This window comes from Corythoichthys intestinalis, chromosome 9 (assembly GCF_030265065.1).
Source record: "Corythoichthys intestinalis isolate RoL2023-P3 chromosome 9, ASM3026506v1, whole genome shotgun sequence".
Taxonomy (NCBI): domain Eukaryota; kingdom Metazoa; phylum Chordata; class Actinopteri; order Syngnathiformes; family Syngnathidae; genus Corythoichthys; species Corythoichthys intestinalis.
Window position 1 is genome coordinate 40,746,121 of NC_080403.1, and position 20,308 is coordinate 40,766,428.

At 38.1% G+C, this 20,308-nt stretch overlaps 1 protein-coding gene across 1 annotated transcript in view; it reads right to left on the reverse strand.

The window, feature by feature from the left end:
- The window catches only part of LOC130922167 (25-hydroxyvitamin D-1 alpha hydroxylase, mitochondrial), a 31,075-nt gene extending 14,459 nt beyond the window's left edge, over window positions 1-16,616 (reverse strand). Inside the window, exons 1-3 of the mRNA XM_057846746.1 lie at window positions 16,321-16,616; window positions 11,193-11,383; window positions 2,735-2,925 (exon numbers count right to left, since the gene is read on the reverse strand). Of these exons, the coding sequence (XP_057702729.1) occupies window positions 2,735-2,925; window positions 11,193-11,383; window positions 16,321-16,539 (601 nt within the window). The 5' untranslated portion in view covers window positions 16,540-16,616. The remainder of the gene's footprint in view (window positions 1-2,734; window positions 2,926-11,192; window positions 11,384-16,320) is intronic.
- Window positions 16,617-20,308: the final 3,692 nt, after the last annotated feature.

Below are 20,308 nucleotides of genomic sequence, written 5' to 3' on the forward strand. Positions count from 1 at the left end.
AAACATGGGGAAAAAACAATTAGAGTCAAAACATGTCACACTGCTAAAATGTCATTTTAAACATTATTGAGTATGCAAGTCTTAGAGGGAACCTCGGACTTAAAGACTTGTAGGCTCTAATAAGCCACAATTGTGCTCTTTTACTGTAATATGTTGTTAGAAACACATAAAATATTGCCATTGATTTAATTAAATTTATAATATTTAGTACATATTTTGACCTACGGAGGGCACCATGTTTTATGCGCGCAGTGGACGCTCGGGGTGATGACATAGTTAGTCACTGTCACTAGACGAACACTACCGGTGTTCTGCAATTCCAATTCCGTGTAGAGATGTCCAACACATTTGCACATCGGTTAAAAGCAGCGAGTACTTACGATTTGTGTTTTTATTGAGGCTTTTATTACCTTTTCATTGCCTCAAAAAACGTTTTGCATGTGTTTCCCTCTCATACTTTAAGGCATTGTGTTTTCTTGCGATAGCTTTAAGGCAGATGGTTGATCTGTTGACCACATTAGTTACGTAGCGTATTTAAACCACCCTTATTTGATATTACTGCATTTAATTATTTTCTTAAGGCATCTTTAGTATGTTCTGCCTGTATGCATCTAAACAAAACAAGCTGAAAGCGCAGGGTAGTACTTTGGGTGTCAAATTCGGCTCTTGCAGGACGTTTCGCCGGTGTAGCACATTTTGGCAGAACACCGGTTTTGTCCTACTCTCGTCTCGTCTCATTCCGTCTTTCCTGTTCATTTCGCTTTTGCTGCCAGTTTTTTGAAATATCGAGAGTGCTGCATTGCTCATTAATGTTCCTCTTGGGTTCAAATTGAAAGGGCTGAACAGACATGTTTATGTCCCTACAGTCATACTCTGGAAGCCAGGCAGCGTAGCCAAGGGAAGTCACCACCCTGTGACATCAACAACAATGGCAACCTACTAGTTAAACTAATTTTAAAAATTGTGTAGCAACGAAAACATCAAGAGGGGTTTTAATTAGGGCTGGCAAAATTATCGCGTTAACGGGTGGTAATTGATTTTTAAAATTAATCACGTTAAAATATTTGACGCATTTAACGCACATGCCCCGCTCAAACAGATTAAAATGACAGCACAGTGTAATGTCCACTTGTTACTTGTGTTTTTTGGTGTTTTGTCGCCCTCTGCTGGCGCTTGGGTGCAACTGATTTTATGGGTTTCAGCACCATTAGCACTGTGTAATTATTGACATCAACAATGGCGAGCTACTAGTTTATTTTTTGAATGAAAATTTTACAAATTTTATTAAAACGGAAACACTAAGAGGGGTTTTAATATAAAATTTCTATAACTTGTACTAACATCTGTCTTTTAAGAACTACAAGTCTTTCTATCCATGGATCACTTTAACAGAATGTTAATAATGTTAATGCCATCTTTTTGATTTATTGTTATAATAAACAAATACAGTACTTATGTACCGTATGTTGAATGTATATATCCGTCTTGTGTCTTGTCTTTCCATTCCAACAATAATTTTACAGAAAAATATGGCATATTTTATGAATGGTTTGAATTGAGATTAATTACGATTAATTAATTTTTAAGCTGTGATGAACTCGATTAAAAATTTTAATCGTTTGACAGCCCTAGTTTTAATATCAAATTATTTTAACTCACAATAATGTTATCTTTCAAACTACTGTAATTTTCCATAAGGTGCACCTGACTATAAGCTGCCACCCACCAAAATTGACAAGAAAACGGCATTTGTTCATAGATAACCACACTGGACTATAAGCCGCAGCTGTCTTCACTGTATTATGGGATTGTTACACCAAAAGATATTACCCGGTAACACTATATTTGACAATTGCATCATAAGACTGTCATAAGACCAAATGAACCACCATGAAGCTTTGAACCAATTGGCTGCAAAGCTTCATTGCTTCAAGAAGCTTCATTAGGCCATCACTCTTTCTTTGGGGGAGACATTCAACCTCCGTTGCCACCTGCTGTTAACACGGTTGTCGTCCAACATGCTTCCAAACATGCATTGCAGCGCTACAGATGTAAATAACAATATAAATTCATGTTCTGTGCTAATTATTTCTTCAATTACTGCTCCACTTGTTTCATTATTTGCCAGTTATGGTATTTGGTAACACTTTGACAGTGGTGCCATAAGCATGTCATAAGACCATTATAATTATGACATGACACTGCCATGTGCATTAATGAATGCTGATGACAGATGGCATTTTGAGTCATCCGGCAAATTATCTCACTTTTGAATGGATGTAAAGATCCGAGCTGGATATAAATAGTGTTAGTGACCTAATTCAAAATGTCATTAATGCTCATGATAGTGTCATGTCATAATTACGATGGTCTTACGACAGTCTTATGACGCTACCCTCAAAAAAAGTGTTAGCTATTAACCCAAATAAATCAACGAATAAACCGCACTGGACTATAAGCCGCAGGATTCAAAATAAGGGGAAAAAGTAGCGTCTTATATTCTGAAAATTATGGTACAAGTCTTTCTATTCCGTGGTTCTCTTTAAAAGTAGTTGTATGACAACTTATCGTGTCTTAATTACTTATAGTTACAATGATAAGGATGACTATAAAATGATTCTACATGAGTGGAAAAGTGAGAGAGAAAATAGGTCAAGTCAGGCTATAACATGCACACATGTTGGAACTGTCAGCTTTATCACATAACACTCCTCCAAGCTCCGTTTGACCTCACCCTCGAGACCGAAGTAATAAAACTCCCTGGCGACGTCGGCCACGAGGCCTTCGGCATGTCTGCGCTGGCGAAGTTTGACGATGAGGTCGCTGACCACGCCGTTCAGGGTTTTGTCGTAAGCTTCCACCGCCTTGGGCCGCAACATGTGTTTTGCGAGGAGGCTCCGCACCTCCTGCCACTCCTCGCCTTCGCTGAGCACAACACAAATCAACATTTTCATTAATATGTAATGGCTTACACAAACATTCCACACACCTCCAAGGACCTACTGATGCCAATACACGATATTAAAACATACATAGAGGTATTTCAACAATTTCAGTTTGGACCTAAAAGCCTAAAACTGCCTATTGTCAGAATAGAATTAACTACAAAAGTAAGTAAGTAAGTAAGAAAAGTTGAATTTTTTCGAGGTTTGGCTTTGACTAAAGGGTGATGCAATAAAATTCCTCAGCCCCAATTTGTGTTTATTTTTCATGGGGCAATAAACTCATTGGCTGCCACTGACGGTGTTGGATGTACTGTACATCGCCGTCCATGGCACCCCATTGTGAATTGATTTCTAAATGGAATTCATGTTTGCCAATCAGCTAACAATCAGTGTCTGTCTTCTGATATGATCACATGGGTTATGGTATCAGGTGCGTGGAAGGGGACATAGCACTGTTAGCACTGTTAGCTAACCAAAGACTAAGTTTTAGGTATTAAAATTTTCTTTACTTTATACTAAGACAAGACCATGACATCAAGGTACCCTTCATTATCACAATATCACGATATTGTGACCAGAGGTGGGTAGTAATGCGTTGCATTCACTCCGTTACATTTACTTGAATACATTTTTGAGAAAAACTGACTTCTAAGAGTAGTTTACTAAGCCATTCTTTTTACTTTACTTGAGTAGGTTTGTGAAGAAGAAAAGCTACTCCGCAACTTTGGGTTACACTAATCGTTACATTTTTCTTTTTTCTTCACATTAGATTTTGCCAGAAATGATGCTGAGACGTTGCAACAATAATCACATGACTCCATTACACCAATCTGACGCAAGCTTGCCGTTCCATGATGACGCCAGCCTGTTCATTCACGTGGCGTCTTTAAAGCACCGTGTAAAATGAAATATTTGATATAGAGCGCTGCCCTAAACATGACTCGAAAGCGCGGATTTAAACCTCTCTCCCAGTTTTTATTTTGTACCAGTTGACCATGGAAAACCGTATATATGGTCCTTTTAATTTCATAATAGGAAATATTTTGTTCATTACAGGGCACTCATGCTCTTTGGACCAATAATGCTTCATTTATGTATATTTATTTTCTCTAGTTGGAATTCTTTATTTTAGTATTTCTGGGCTTAAAATGTGGTTATGTAATACTTAATAGTACAGTATAATAATAATAACAGTTCATATACAGTGATCACTCAGTTCTTCGCGCTTCAATCTTTGCGCCCTCAGTCCATCACGGATTTTTTTTTTCAATTAAAAAATAAATACAGATGAGCTGTCCCGAGCCGATCACGTAGTCTCACTTTAACTTCCTCCTTCCCTCCCTCTCCCTGCTCTTTGATGGTCAGGCAGTGTACTGGAGTTGCTTATTAAAGTTAACAATGATTGACAGACAGTTAAGCTTTGATCTTACCAGAGATGCTGGTAAGCCGAGATTTCAAAGCGCCGCATGCGTCAACATCGTTTACCTTGTTAAACAGTTGCTGTGGCAACTCATTGTGTGTAAGAGAGCAGCTTGAGTGAACTCACTCAATGAAGCATTTAATTAAAACAAGCATTTTTCAACTTTTTAAAAATGGATTGGGCGTCTACAGTGTTTTTTGTTTAAAGATAATTCGGTGGGACAGTTACATGTTTAAAACTTATCATGATTATTACATTTGAAGTGCTTAAAAACAATTTCTTAATATATATGTATGTATGTATGTATGTATGTATGTATGTATGTATGTGTATATATACAGTATGTATATATATATATTAGGGGTGTCAAACGATTAACATTTTTAATCGAGTTAATCACAGTTTAAAAATTAATTAATCGTAATTAATCGCAATTCAAACCATCTATAAACTATGCCATATTTTTCTGTAAATTATTGTTGGAATGGAAAGATGAGACACAAGATTTATATATACATTCAACATCGGGTACATAAGTACTGTATTTGTTTATTATAACAATAAATCCACAAGATGGCATTACCATTATTAACATTCTGTTAAAGCGATCCATGGATAGAAAGACTTGTAGTTCTGAAAAGATAAATGTTAGTACAAGTTATACAAATTTTATATTAAAACCTGTCTTAATGTTTTCGTTTTAATAAAATTTGTAAAATTTTCAATCAAAAACTAAACTAGTAGCCCGCCATTGTTGATGCCAATAATTACTTACTCAATGCTAATGGGTCCTGAAGCCTATAAAATCAGTCGCACCCAAGTGCCAGCAGAGGGCGACAAAAGTCCGAAAAACACAACAAGTACACATTTCACTGGGCTGTCATTTTAATGTTTGAGCGGGGCATGTGCGTTAATTGCATCAAATATTTTAACGTGATTAATGAAAAAATTAATTACCGCCCGTTAACGCGATAATTTTGACAGCCCTAATATATATATGTATGTATATATATATACACACACACACACACACACACACACACACATATATATACATATATATACATACATACATACACACACACACACATAAATATATATATATATATATATATATATATATATATATATATATATATATATATATATACAGTGATGCTTCAGCTCACGAACGCTTAAGCTCACGATCTTTTCGCCTTAAGAAGTAACATTAAATTCGCGAGCATATAGTCTCTGCTGACGAACTAGTTTTCGGCGGACGAACCAAACCACGCGGTCGAACAGCGCCACGAGAAGCTGACGCACGCTCACGGCGTCCCAGTTCGTCCCTTCCCTTTCGTTGAGTGTGGACATGGTTTGTGTTTGATAGACATTTTGGACCATATTGAGTGTACTTTTGCTATTATGGGACCGAAAAAGACCCCACCACAGGCTAGTGTTAAGCCTAAGAAGACATTAAAGAAAATAAGGTATATTTTTGTGTAGTTTTAAGGCTTATTTAGTAGAAAATTATGTTTTATGGTGGACCTGGGAACGGATTATTTTAATTTTAATGGTTTCTTATGGGAAATAAATGTCCGGAAGACGAACTTTTCGCCTTACACACACTTTCTGGGAACCAATTATGTTCGTGAGCTGAGGTATCACTGTATATATATATATATATATATATATATATATATATATATATATATATATACATATATTTATATTGGGGGGGCGCTACTTCGCGGTTTTTCACTTATCACGGCGGGTTCTGGTCCCCATTAACCGTGACAAACGAGGGATAACTGTAGATAACTTTGTGCTGAGAAAAAATATACAATTGTTTAAAAAAAAAAAATCTAACATCGTAAGTAGTTACTCACAATGTTACTCGTGACTTGAGTTCTTTTCACAAAATACTTTTTTACTTGTGCTTGAGTACATTTTTTGGCTGACTACTTTTACTTGAGTAATATTAATTTGAAGTATTGCTACTCTTACTTGAGTAAAATTTGGGTTACTCTACCCACCTCTGATCGTGACAATCAGTACTTAACTTTTAAGTACTCATTAGTCAAGTTAGTAAGGTTAATTCAATAACACCCACTAAATTTAATGTCTCGTTCATTTATGTTTTTCCCCCCTCTTCAAGTACTATGCACAACTAGTGTTCCCTTTACACTATTGATAACAGAGTAATGGCCCATTATAATTATGACTAAAATAGATCTTAGTCAAACCTATTTAGCAAAATATCGAGTTGAGCGTTCAACCCAAAGCCGGCCGGGAACATCCGGCTCTCGAATGAACAATTCACTAATCTGACCTTAATTAACAAGTGATTTACGTTAGATGTGACACTAAGCACGTTGGAGTAAATAATTAAGGCAACATCTCATCTTCACTACATTGGAAAAGCTGCGACTCATATGCTAAATGGCTTTTGTTTGTTCTGTTTTATGAATAAAGGGACTTCTTTTAAACACAGATTTTAGTTTGCCACACTACCTGGAAGATCACTTAGCTACTGTATCTTATGTCAGTGATCATTAAAGGTTGTTGATGGATGCCCCGTGGACTGTTCTGTAAAGTTGTAGCTACTTTTTAAGTAAACCACATTTGCATGCAATCATAAATATTTTGAAACACTTAATGTAACACTTTCAATAAACACTGTAGTTTTACAATACATTTGAATTTAGTTATTCAAGTGAAATTTCCTGTAGTGTTAAAGTTCAAAATGTTCATATTGTTAGAGTCATATTTTAGGAGTAAAACCTTTGTCTTGAATTTGATGAACACTTAGGCCTACTAATTTACTGTATCTTAATTACTGCCATACGACTTTATTTGGGATGATTATAACACTGTTATTTACGTTAGACAAAAAACTCACCAAATCATACGCGGAGTTTAAGGGGGGGGCCAGGCCCTTCCTGATGGTCGGAAAGTGTCATTGCATGTAATTGACTTTCCTATATATGATTTTTAAAATTATGAGTTTTCTGGTAAAATATTGTCTATAACAGTTGTAAAGCAATAAAACAAACAACAAAAATGAATGAAATGAACAAAAAAAAGATATTTTTTATAATGGGTCAAAATTATTTTTCGAACAGATCATGTGACTAACACCTTAGGCGGTCATTTGCTTTGCTTAGCCAAAACCACCTGAGGACCAAAGAGGCAAAATGGATATACGTATTTTTTTCAAACCTAAGCTTTTAAAAGCAACAACAACTACAGAGCAAGAACCAAGGATTGAAAATGTGGACCATGAAAGGCCAGAGACACCGTCAAAATGGTGAGTGGAGTTTCAATTTGCCCCACTAAAGACGCTAATTGTACAACAGAGCCACCACCGGTGTCTTGCCCATGTAGTTACCCTCGTCAAAAATTGTATCCCCTGGCCGAGGAGGCGCACACAAACACCGATTAGTTATGAGTTATGTCAACTTAAACAATCAATTGAAGCCAGAAAAGAACCACAGTATATATTTTGGACACCGACGTTTATTAAACTGGAGAAACTCCATACAGGACTTGAATTACAGTAATAACAGTTATAGGTTATCCTACGAGTAAAACTGTGTAACATTGCCTATTTTTACGTTCAGTATATATGTTACGTTATACGTTTTTTTTTTTTTTTTTTGATGCATGGGCCATGTTTTAAAACCTCATAGATAATTACATCACCAAAGCACGGAAATCAAGTAAATCAGTGCAGCGCAGTGACTCCGCCTAGGGGATGCAAAGTTTGAAAGGGGTAACTACATTGGCACGACACCAGCGGGCGTACCATATTCAATGGATGACGATCTTGGCGGAACGTATAGCTGTCCTAAGCAGCCTGATTTAGAATTCCCCTCAAGAATGATGGGAAACATAAAAACGTTCATTTTCAACTTATCATCATAAAAATTCTTGGAAGTTAATTTCATTGTTGACACTGCGTTTCAGGGTCATCAACATATTGTGCCCCCCCTGGCCCCAAAAGTCAAACTCTGCTTATTCACCAAATTAGCAGCAGTGTTGTTTTCGTCAACGATGACGATAACGAGAATATTTCGTCAACAAACAATTTTTTTCATGACGATGACGTCACGATTATGCGCTGAAAACGTGTCTTGGGAGACTAAAGCATAACGAGATGGATGCCAGTCGTCGTTTGACGACCCGGGGACGAAATGAAAATTTTTTTCATTCATAAATTCACAATGTGTGATATTTTCTTATTGTATGTGTAATTACAATGCATTTACCACACCCCCCCGTCCCACACACAGGCTTGAGCGTGTGCCCATTCCAGGCTCCTTTTATGAAACGTGTCAGGTGGTGCTTGGTAAGTTTTGTTTTTGTATCTTGGCTATGCCATGTTGCTGAGCAGAGGTGAGTAGAGCAGCCAAAAATTTTACTCAAGTAAGAGTAGAGTTACTTCAAAATAATAGTACTCAAGTAAAAGTAAAAGTAGTCATCCAAAAAAATGTACTCAAGTACAAGTAAAAAAGTATCCAGTGAAAAGTAGTGAGTAACATTGGGAGTAACTGCTTATATTTTTGTTGGATTTTTTTTTTTTTTAAACAGCGGTATTTTTCTCTGAGCACAAAGTTATCGATGTGGACTGTTATTATAATGATACTGTACAATAACCCATTACATAACCACATTAAAACAAAGAAATACAAAAAAATAAAAATATTTTAAAAAATCATTGAAATGCAGCATTATTCATCCAAAGAGCATGACTGCCCTCTGGTGGAGAAAATAGTTCCTAGTTTGAATAGTGAAGAGTTCTTTCATAATTAGGGCTGTCAAACAATTAAATTTTTTATCGAGTTAATCACAGCTTAAAAATTAATTAATTGTAATTCACTGCAATTCAAACCATCTCTAAAATATGCCACATTTTTCTGTAAATTATTGTTGGAATGGAAAGAGAAGACACAAGACGGACATAAACATTCAACATACTGTACATAAGTACTGTATTTTTTTATTATAAAACTAATCCACAAGATGGCATTAACATTATTAACATTCGTTCTGTTAAAGAGATCCACGGATAGAAAGACTTGTAGTTCTTAAAAGATAAATTTGAGTACAAGTTAGGTTAGTTAATTATAATAGTTTAGTTAAAAAGTTAGTTTTCGTTTTAATAAAATTTAGAAAAAATTCAATCAAAAAATAAACTAATAGTTCGCCATTTATTTGTTTTGTGAACATTATTTTTTGAGAGATAGGAATATTATTTTTGTTGTGCTTTCACTAAATGATACTGTAGCGACTCAACTGCTCCACCCAAATGCATGATGGGAAGTTGGGCAATAATGACTGTCAGTAGTGGCTGACAATGGTATACAATATGTTCTGTGTTGTGTTCAATTAAGCGTGTTAAGAAAGAGATGTCTTTTGCTCCGCCCAAATGCATGATCGGAATTTGGGCAACCTGTTAGTAGTGGCTGCCAAAGCTTAAGCCAATAAAAGGCGCGATCCAATAAACGCCTGTGTCCACTCGCATTTTTCTGCCTCTTCGCTCTCAATGTGCTAAAACGGGGTCATCGTAAACTGTTTGAGGCAACGCATGAACGGGTCATTCCGTGCATGTGTTAATTGCGTCTAATATTTTAACGTCATTAATAAAAAAAAATAATTACCGCCCGTTAACACGATAAATTTGACATCCCTATTCATAATTACTATTTTGAAATTTAAAAAATCATAACTCCGGTTTTCCGTGGTCAATCGGTGCCAAATAAAAACTGGGAGGGAAGTTAAAATTCGCGCTTTCGAGAAATGTTGAGAGCAGCGCTTTATATGTAATACTTTATTTTTTACAGTGCTTTAAACACACCACATTAACAGACTGGCGTGAAGCTAGAACGGCAAGCGTCTGATTGGTATAATGCAGTCATGTGATTATTGTTGCGACGTCTCATTGGTGAAATCGGTAGAGCTACGCCGGTAACACAGCAGGCACATCTCTACTCTTGGTATCGCCGGCAAAAAAAAAAAAAAAAAAAATCTAATATGTAGAATAAAGAAGAAAAATGTAACGACTCTTGTGTAGCCCAAAGTAGCGGAGTAAGAGTAACGTTTTTTCTTGACAAATCTACTCAAGTAAAAAGTATAGCTTAGTAAAACTACTCTTAGGAGTACAATTTTCTCAAAAAGTTACTCAAGTAAATGTAACGGAGTACATGTAACTCGCTGCTACCCACCTCTGGTGCTGAGTGATCATCACACATTACACTAACTTGTACCGTTAGCATAGCGTTCGCGTTAGCATTCCATTCGCGTTAGCATTAGCATTTAGTGTGGTGACTCTGTGTCTTCTTAAACTTTTGGAAAACATTTTACATGCAGTTCCTGGCGTCCAGGTGAGTTCAATTAATTGAAAATAATGTGCTGTTTTCCTGCTGAGTGTGTATTATCAACGTTAAAATGGTGATGTCCTTGTAGACTCTACAGTTATGTGCTCGTCTGTCATGTTCATTCGAAATTGTTGGAAACCTTGTATTTATTTATTCGTGGAATAAAAGTTTTGAAGTTTATAGACGGAACCATCTTGAGAATTGTCGACTAATACTAGACGAAATTGTCTGAGTTTTCGTTGACTGAAACTAGATGAAGACGAACACATTTTGAAATAACTAAAATATGACTAAGACTAATAAGTATTTTTGCCCAAAAGACTAGGACGAAAATTAAAATGGCTGCCAAAAACAACACTGATTAGCAGAAAGAGAAGTAGTAAACGTCATTCACTAGCACAGCCTTTGCCCCAGCTGGCTTGATGCCAATCATTTTAGTTCAAAAGTTAAAAAAAAAAGAACACTTACGATGTCAGCAGCCCGTAGTGCTGACCTCTGAGCTTCCTGTAGTCCTTCCAGGAGGAAAGGTTAGAGCGCATTGGGCGTTGGCCTTCTTGCCTTAGCACCTGCTCAATAAGTGCTGGATGTGCCACATGGACTGTCGTGATGGGGCCAAAGCTCGCCTTCCACATGGGGCCGTACCGTTGAACTCCCTCCAGCTGGGATAAAACATTTGAGTTCATGAAACTACCACACTTGTGCGCATCTGGACGTTTTCTTCTTTGACCAAAGTTAATGACTGCTCTGACTTTATTACATGGGGACTACCAATGATCTCATTCGTCATTCCGCAGAAGGCAAACAGAAACATGAATGAAGCTGTTCTATCAAACCTAGGGCGTAAGTTTGGTCTCAGCATTGGTAGGGACGATATTACCGTAATGCGCAAAACGCAAACAATGATCCAAATAAGAAATGGCTGGCTTGACTTCGTTGTTCCTTGTGGAGGCTGGCCTGACCGCAGTAATTTTGCAGGTTAGGAAGTTTAAAGTTATACTAACTGTAATGCAGGTCAGACTTTCAGTAGCAAAATGAGTGTTTTTTCCCCCACTCTCACAACAAGGACGTCTTTTTACTAGGGCTGTCAAACGATTTAAATTCTTAATCGAGTTAATCACAGCTTAAAAATTAATTAATCGTAATTAATCGCAATTCAAACCATTTATAAAATATGCCATAGTTTTCTGTAAATTATTGTTGGAATGGAAAGATAAGACACAAGACAGATATATACATTCAACATACTGTACAAAAGTACTGTATTTGTTTATTAAGACAATATATCAACAAGATGGCATTAACATTATTAACATTCTGTTAAATCGATCCATAGATAGAAAGACTTGTAGTTCTTAAAAGATAAATGTTAGTACAAGTTGTAGAAATTTTATATTAAAACCCCTCTTAATGATTTCGTTTTAATAAAATTTGTAAAAATTTCAATCAAAAAATAAACCAGTAGCTCGCCATTGTTGGATGTCAGTAATTACACAAGGCTCATGGTGCTGAAAGCCTGAAACCCATAAAATCAGTCACACCCAATTGCCAGCAGAGGGCGACAAAACACCAAAAAACACAAGTAACAAGTGGCCATGACACTGCTGTCATTTTAATCTGTTTGAGCGGGGCATGTGCGTTAAATGCGTCAAATATTTTAACGTGATTAATTTAAAAAATTAATTAGCGCCCGTTAACGCGATCCTTTTGACAGCCCTACTTTTTACCTGTTGCTGGCCGGAAAAAAAACTTGTATCCCTCCTCTCCGAAGGGGGCGGAGGAGGCGGCATGTTGTCGACATGAATCTGTTGGGGCTGTGTGAATATGCGTGTGTTTTTGTGACGGTACGGGGGGGCTTCAACTCATCAGCCAACCAAACGTTCGTTTGAGGTGGGGGGGGGGGGGGGGGGGGGGATGGAATGGACCAGGACATTCAGCAAGTGAAGATGGATAAATGTAAGTCTGAATATAATGACAATAATTCACTTAATAATGGAAGGGTCTATTCTATCATTACAACATATGGGAAGACAATCTATATTACCTATATAACTGAACTCTTTCTACAGTAATGCAAATAAGTTTGCTTTAAAGTTGGTGGGGACAATTTGAGCATCCAGAAAAGTTGGCAGTGTTATGTCCCTCCCGTCCCTATGCAAACCTACGCCCTTGTATCGAACAATGCTAATTAAAAAGAGGTCCCACTTTTTGTCGTACTTTTTAGGGGACTTAACTGCAATGTTACAATAAAAATTTTACAATATATCTTCAAAAAGCTCTCTTCAAGTTCTGGTTATATTTGCACAAAACAAAACAAAACAAAATAAAAAACATGTTCCTCTTGCATGCCATATCGGAAAGTTACTTTCTAATAATTGTATGTTTTAATCCACTTTTATTCATACTCCAAGGGCGTAGGTTTGGTCTCAACATTGGTAGGGACGATATTACCATAATCCACATAACGCAAACAATGATCCAAATAAGGAACGGCTGGCTTGACTTCGTTATTCCTTGTGGAGGCTGCTGGCCTAACCACAGTAGTTTTGCAGGTTAGCAAGTTTAATGTTATGCTAACTCTAATGCAGGTCAGACTTTCATTAGCAAAATTAGTGTTTTTTCCCCCACTTCCACAACATTGATGTCTTTTTACCTGCTGCTGGCCGAAAAAAAATTATATCCCTCCTCTCCGAAGGGGGCGGAGGAGGCGGCATGTTGTCGACATGAATCTGTTGGGGTTGTGTGAGTATGTGTGTGTGATTTGTGACGGGACGGAGGGGCTTCAACTCATCTGCCAACCAAACGTTCGTTTGAGGGGGGGTGGACTGGCACATTCAGCAATTGAAAAGGTAAAAATGTAAATGCAAGTCTGAATATAATGAAAATAATTCACTTAATAATGGTAGGGTCTACAGCAGGGGTCTCCAAACCAGTCCTGTGGGTCCTGGTTTTGGTTCCTACCGATCAAGCACAGACAGTTTAACCAATGAGGTTCCTGCTAAAACAAGCAGCATCTGGCTGCAATCAACTGAAAACACCAGATTGGTGCAAAGGTGTTGTCTTGTTTTGTTGGAACAAAATCCTGCACCCACTGCGGCCCTATGTGGAATAGTTTGGAGACCACTGGTCTACAGTATACTATCATGTAGGTTGTTCCGATCATGTTTTTTTGCTCCCGATCCGATCCCGATCGTTTTAGTTTGAGTATCTGCCGATCCCGATATTTCCCGATCCGATTGCTTTTTTTTTGCTCCCGATTCAATTCCAATCATTCCCGATAATTTTTCCCGATCATATACATTTTGGCAATGCATTAAGAAAAAAATGAATAAAACTCCGACAAATATATACATTCTACATACAGTACATAAGTACTGTATTTGTTTATTATGACAATAAATCCTCAAGATGGCATTTACCAGTGTTGTTAATAACGGCGTTACAATATAACGGCGTTACTAACGGCGTTATTTTTTTCAGTAGTGGGTAATCTAATTAATTACTTTTCTCATCTTGGCAACGCCGTTACCGTTACTGAGGACGGAAAGGCATGCGTTACTATGCGTTACTATATTGGTCGAAAAGTCTGAGGGAGACGGACTCACCGAGACGACAGAGCAGAGCAGGAGCGGGGAGGAGGCAAGAGAGTTGTGACGCCGAGCAAACGCGATGCTAGGTAGCTCCAATAATACATGTTGTAGCCGATAGCCGGACATACTACGCCCGCATGTTATGGTAGATATGGTAGACATGGTAGATATCCCATGTACTGTATATAGATATAACTAGATGCAAAATGACAGCCGCCATCTTAAAGCAGTAGGCTTTTTAGGACGGCTCTATTGTAGAGAAGAACCTCGCGAACCTAAGTAACTTTTTATCTAAAATACTTCTAAATCGGCAAAATCTTGACTTGAATCTTTCTTTAAATGATGAAACAGTTTTAAAACTTTCATATGTCGAAAGTAGAGAGAAGGGAACTAATGCAATAATGGGAGCAATTTTAACAACTTTTAACAGTTGATTCAGGGTAAAGGGTAAATTAGGGTAAAGAATTGGGCTCGGGCCAATTGTACCAAAAACCTCCACAAAAAACTTCACATAGTGTGGCCAACGTTTTTTTTTTTTTTTTTTTTTTTTTTTTTGAGGAAAAAAAAAAAAAAAAGTAATTATCACCAATTACTTTGCCAAGTAACTGATTACTCTTACATTCAGGTAATTGAGTTAGTAACGCAATTACTTTTTGGGAGAAGTAATTTGTAACTATAATTAATTACTTTTTTTCAGTAAGATTAACAACACTGGCATTTACATTATTAAAATTCTTTCTGTGAGAGGGATCCATGGATAGAAAGACTTGTGACTTTGTATATTGTGACTAAATATTGCCATCTAGTGTATTTGTTGAGATTTCAGTAAATGATACTGTGGCCATGCCCAAACGCATGATGGGAAGTGGATCCATGACTGTGCGTAGTACTACCAATTGATATATCTTCTCTGCGTTGGGAAATAACATAAGGTGTTAAGAAAGAGATCAATTGCTACCTTGCTTCCCCACATTGCTTCCCAAGATATTTGTAATCGTAGAGAGAGGGATTGTAAGGCTTTAGCCAATTAAAAAAAGGCTCCAAAGGCTGCCAAAATTCACTCTACTCATTTTACACTGCCTTTTATCTCTCTATATAGGTAAAACGGCGCCATTTCAGATGGAGCGCGACAATGCGTGCATGGGTCGTGCAGTGCATGCATTAATTGCGTTAAATTTTTTAACGTGATACATTTTTAAAAAATGAATTACCACCGTTATTGGGATAAATCTGTTAATCCTACCTTAAGCCTAAACTAAATACTCTGGATGAGTGTAACATATTATGTCTGTAACGTTAAATACAATTAGAAAACGATTTAATTAAAAAAAAAAATAAAAAAATATATATATATATATATTAAAAAAAAGGCATGGCCGATATTTTTTTTGCCGATTCCGATACTTTGAAAATGACGTGATCGGGACATCTCTATCATGACAACATGGGAAGACAATCTAAATTACCTTATTACATTACTAATATAACTGCACTCTTTCAAATAAGGTTGCTTAAAAGTTGGTGGGGACAATTTGAGCATCCTGAAAAGTTGGTAGTGTTAAGTCTATGCAAACCTACGCCCTTGATATACTCCATATATCCTCACTGGCAAAAGCAATAGGCAAGGCTACTGGGTGAAATGCAAGATAAGAGTACCTGGCTTTGCAAAGAACCTTAAATTCAAGTTTTAATTGCACTCTCAAAAAGCGTTAAATTAACAGCACGTGGTTGTTAATCTGCATGATCATACTGATACTTTGCATGACTTTCAACATTTCTGGCAAATCAATCAGAAAAAATAACAGCACAATTTAATACAGTTAAAAGACTTTCTCTGGATCCAAACTGAGCTTTTTCTTTTAGAAGAAGTAGTGAGAAAGTACATTAACATTTTGCTGCTAAATCCAGCTCCTTCTCGCTGTAAAAGCAGTCATTTGCAAACTTTAGTCAATTTGCATAATGCATTCAAATATCTTCTTCGGGTGCTGACAAGTTGAACACGCGCCTACCTGCAACTGATGCAACTTGGACAGTCCCCGGCGGGCGAATAAGTCCCAGGCGAAGCGGAGCACCAACGGGCCAGGCATGTCGTCCAGACTCCTCACCGCAGTCCCGTCGGGAGCGACCGCAGCGCCCTCTGCCCACCTTTCCATCCACTTGAGGAGAGGGACAGCGCTCCGGCCGGATACTCTTAGAGCTTGCTGCAGCATCCTTCTCACAGTGATCATGGAGCGGTCGCCGGACGCCGATGCTCATTTTCACTCCCCCGCCGGGCTGGAGGCTCTATTTATAACACCGCGACCTGCTCCTCGAACCCGCGGAGATAAAGCTGTAAATTTTCTTTTTCGGGGCCAATCGTGGGTGTGTGTGCAAGCCAGGTCCCGCCCCCGCTTGGATGAGACGATGGAGCCTGGAGGTGTGTCCAATCACAGGGCCGAACAAGGACCATCCCAGAGCGGCAGCACACGTGGAGCAACAGCATAAATAATACATGACTACTTGCGTGCGTGTGTGAGAGCGAGAAACTAGCTTATCTCGAGCACTTTGCTCTCCCACAGACCCGCACGCTGACACATTTAGTTGTCACGCATGCTTTGGGTCTTAAGGCGAGGTTATTCCAGGGGAAAGCATGGCTGTAGACACCAGTGAACGTCTTGGAGGGCAGTGGCGCCACCAGGGGGTGGCCACGGCCACCCCTATAAATTGGTTGGCCACCCCGCTTGCCAGTATATCGTTAGATTGTTGTAGCATCAGTTATGCATTTCATCCCAAATTTATTTTGTTTTGTTAAATGTAGGGCTGTCAAATTTATCGTGTTAATGGGCGGTAAAAAACGTGAAAATATTTATCGCAAATAACGCATTCGCGGTACGAGTCATTCACGCATTGCCGCAAACAGCCTACAATAGCGCCGTTTTACTTGTATACAGAGATAAGAGGCAGTGCCAAGTGAGTGGAGTAGATACAAGCATTCATTGGGGCCGTGCTTTTAATTGGCAAAAGCTTTGTCATCTCTCTCACAGCAACTATAAATATTTTGGGGAAGAATGACAGGAGTTGATCTTTTTCTTAATACCCTGTAGTGTACCCAACGCAGAGAAGATATAGCACTTGCAGCCACCACACACAGTCATGGTTGCACCACTTCCCATCATGCATTTGGGCAGAACAGTTAACTGTTCAGTTAAGTCGCTACAGTATCATTTACTGAAAGCTCAACAAATACACTAGATGGCAATATTTAGTCACAATATACAAACTCACATTTATTTTTTAAGAATTACAAGTCTTTCTATCCGTGGATCCCTTTCACAGAAAGAATGTTAATAATGTTAATGCCATCTTGTGGATTTATTGTTATAATAAACAAATACAGTACTTATGTACAGTATGTTGAATGTATATATCCGTCTTATCTTTCCATTCCAACAATAATTTACAGACAAATATGGCATATTTTAGAGATGGTTTGAATTGCGATTAATTACGATTAATTAATTTTTAAGCTGTGATTAACTCGATTAAAAATTTTAATCGTTTGACAGCCCTAATAAATATAATTATTTTCTTTTTATGGCTGGGTTGAAACAAATAAGGTGTCTGTTTGACAGCCCTAGTTAAATGTACACCTTATGCCTAATATATACATAACACAATAAAACAGAAAAAAAAAAAAAAAGGTACAAGTAGGTAGAAATCCATCGTAGGGCTACTGCACCTTAAAACATGTTTTGTATTCTCCCTGAGATAACTGTTGTTGTGATTTGGTCTAAACCAGGGGTGTCCAAAATTTTTGCAAAGGGGGCCACATTTGGTGTGGTAAAAATGTGGGGGGCTGACCTTGGCTGACGTCCTCTACGTAGAACAATATATTTTAGCAAGCCATTCTGTGTGTCACATTTTCAGCAACTCGAGTAACTCCAGTTTAAAAACTGATCAGAGTAATTTTATTCACCTCGAGGAATCATTTCATTTTGCCAGCACTAAGCATCGCGTTTTGCCCGGACTACTTTTAATGCGGGACAATGTGCTGACGTCACGTGCGTAGAGGAAGAAGCAATAAAAAAATACCTTACTGCAGCCGACAGCTGTTACAAACTGCGTTGACGTTGCTAAAAACTACGCCCACATGTTGCTACGGTGGTAGCAGGTAGCGTCTGATGCGTGTCATAGATATCACATGTACGTAGAACTAGATGCGAAATTACCGACTCGGCGGCGTTAATAAAACAGCCGCCATCTTAAAGCAGTAAACTTCTCAGCGCTCATAAATAAGATTAACGTTACTGTCACTTGCTCACGTAATGTTATCCCTGCGGAGGGCTAGGTTTCTATTCATTATGGCCACTGTCGATGCGTGGCTAACTCTTACATACAGGCTTTATTTAATCTGTGAAAACAGCGCTGTAGAGTGATTAGGGTGTAAAATAAAAACTTAATAATGCTAACTGTCAATTAAACTGTCAACTGTCAACACCAAGTAGCACTGGTGCCTAATGTGCTCCAATACAGCACAGCATTTATTTTGAACACTGCTAAAACTCAAAATCCTATCAGGACTTACAGTTTAGACCAGGGGTGTCCAAACTTTTTGCAAAGGGGGCTAGATTTGGTGTGGTAAAAATGTGGGGGGCCGACCTTGGCTGACGTCCTCTACGTAGAACAATATATTTTAGCAAGCCATTCCGTGTGTCACATTTTCTTTTGTTTTACAATTTTTTACAACTTCAACAATCTCACAACGAGCCTTTGTGGCGTTCTCTTTCAACTTGCGGGCTCTTGCGAAAGACTGCTGCTGTGAAATTAAACTAGCTTAAAGTTGCTTCAATTTCTCGCTACATATCTTCCCTGTAACCTTGTCGTACATGTCAGTGTGTCTTGTTTGGTAATATCGCCTCACATTGAACTCTTTAAAAACAGCGACTGTCTCTTTGCAAATGAGGCAGACAAGTTGTTGCGTATTTTAGTGAAGAAATAGTCCAATTTCCACCTATCCTTGAAGCATCAGCCAACGCAGTCAACTTTCTCTTTTTTGTTGATTATTGCCATTTTAGAAAATTGGAAGTAGAGGGTCATACGGAGTAATGTCTCTTAGGGTGCTGCTGACTTTTAGTGGGTAAATGAGGAGCAGCATTTAGTGTGTAAGCTATTTCACATGCTGGTAGCAGTACTGTTGACCAATTTATTAAGTCTGCGTGTGGGCCAGACGTTAGCGATTTTATGACAGAGACTGGGGGCCGGATGAAATTTGACCACGGGCCGCATTTGGCCCCCGGGCCGGACTTTGGACATGTGTGGTCTAAACAAATAAAAGTTGATTTGATTTGATATGACTTAGAACACATGAACAGTATGGACATGCAGGTAACAATGTTCTTTTTTTAGGTAACCTATTGTGGTTCCTCGGTTTTTTTATTATTATTATTATTATTATTATTATAGTTATTCTTTGTTCCGCAGCCCCTTTGAGCTCAATTTGACCCGCTTAGAATGCTTCAAAATGCACCAAAATCGGCAGGCAGGTCAACACAGGTGCAATCTTTGATACATTGTAAAGTGTCAGGTAGTGCGGGGCAGGCAGGTTGTGCGGACCCAATTGCAGGGAAAACAAGGGCGAAGCAGATAACGGTGCAAAAAGGATTTAATTAAAGCCAACTAAAAACAAAGTACAAAACAAAGGCTATGGTAATCAAAAGATAGCACTGAGGCAAACAAAAGTATCACTAACAAAAGACTGCTTTTCAAAAACTTACACGGAACACGAGGGCTTGGAAGATCTTGGCTTTGACACGGACGTAGACGCTGACATTGACATAGACAATGACGCAACAAGGAGTGACAAGAAACTGGGTCATTATATACACACGCAGACAAGGGATAACGAGACGAGGAACAGCTGGGTAACACAGGTGGATGCAGATTGCAGGATACACTGGGAGAACACACACAGGTGAGAGCAATGGGCAATCACAGGGACAAGTCACACTAGGAGAAACC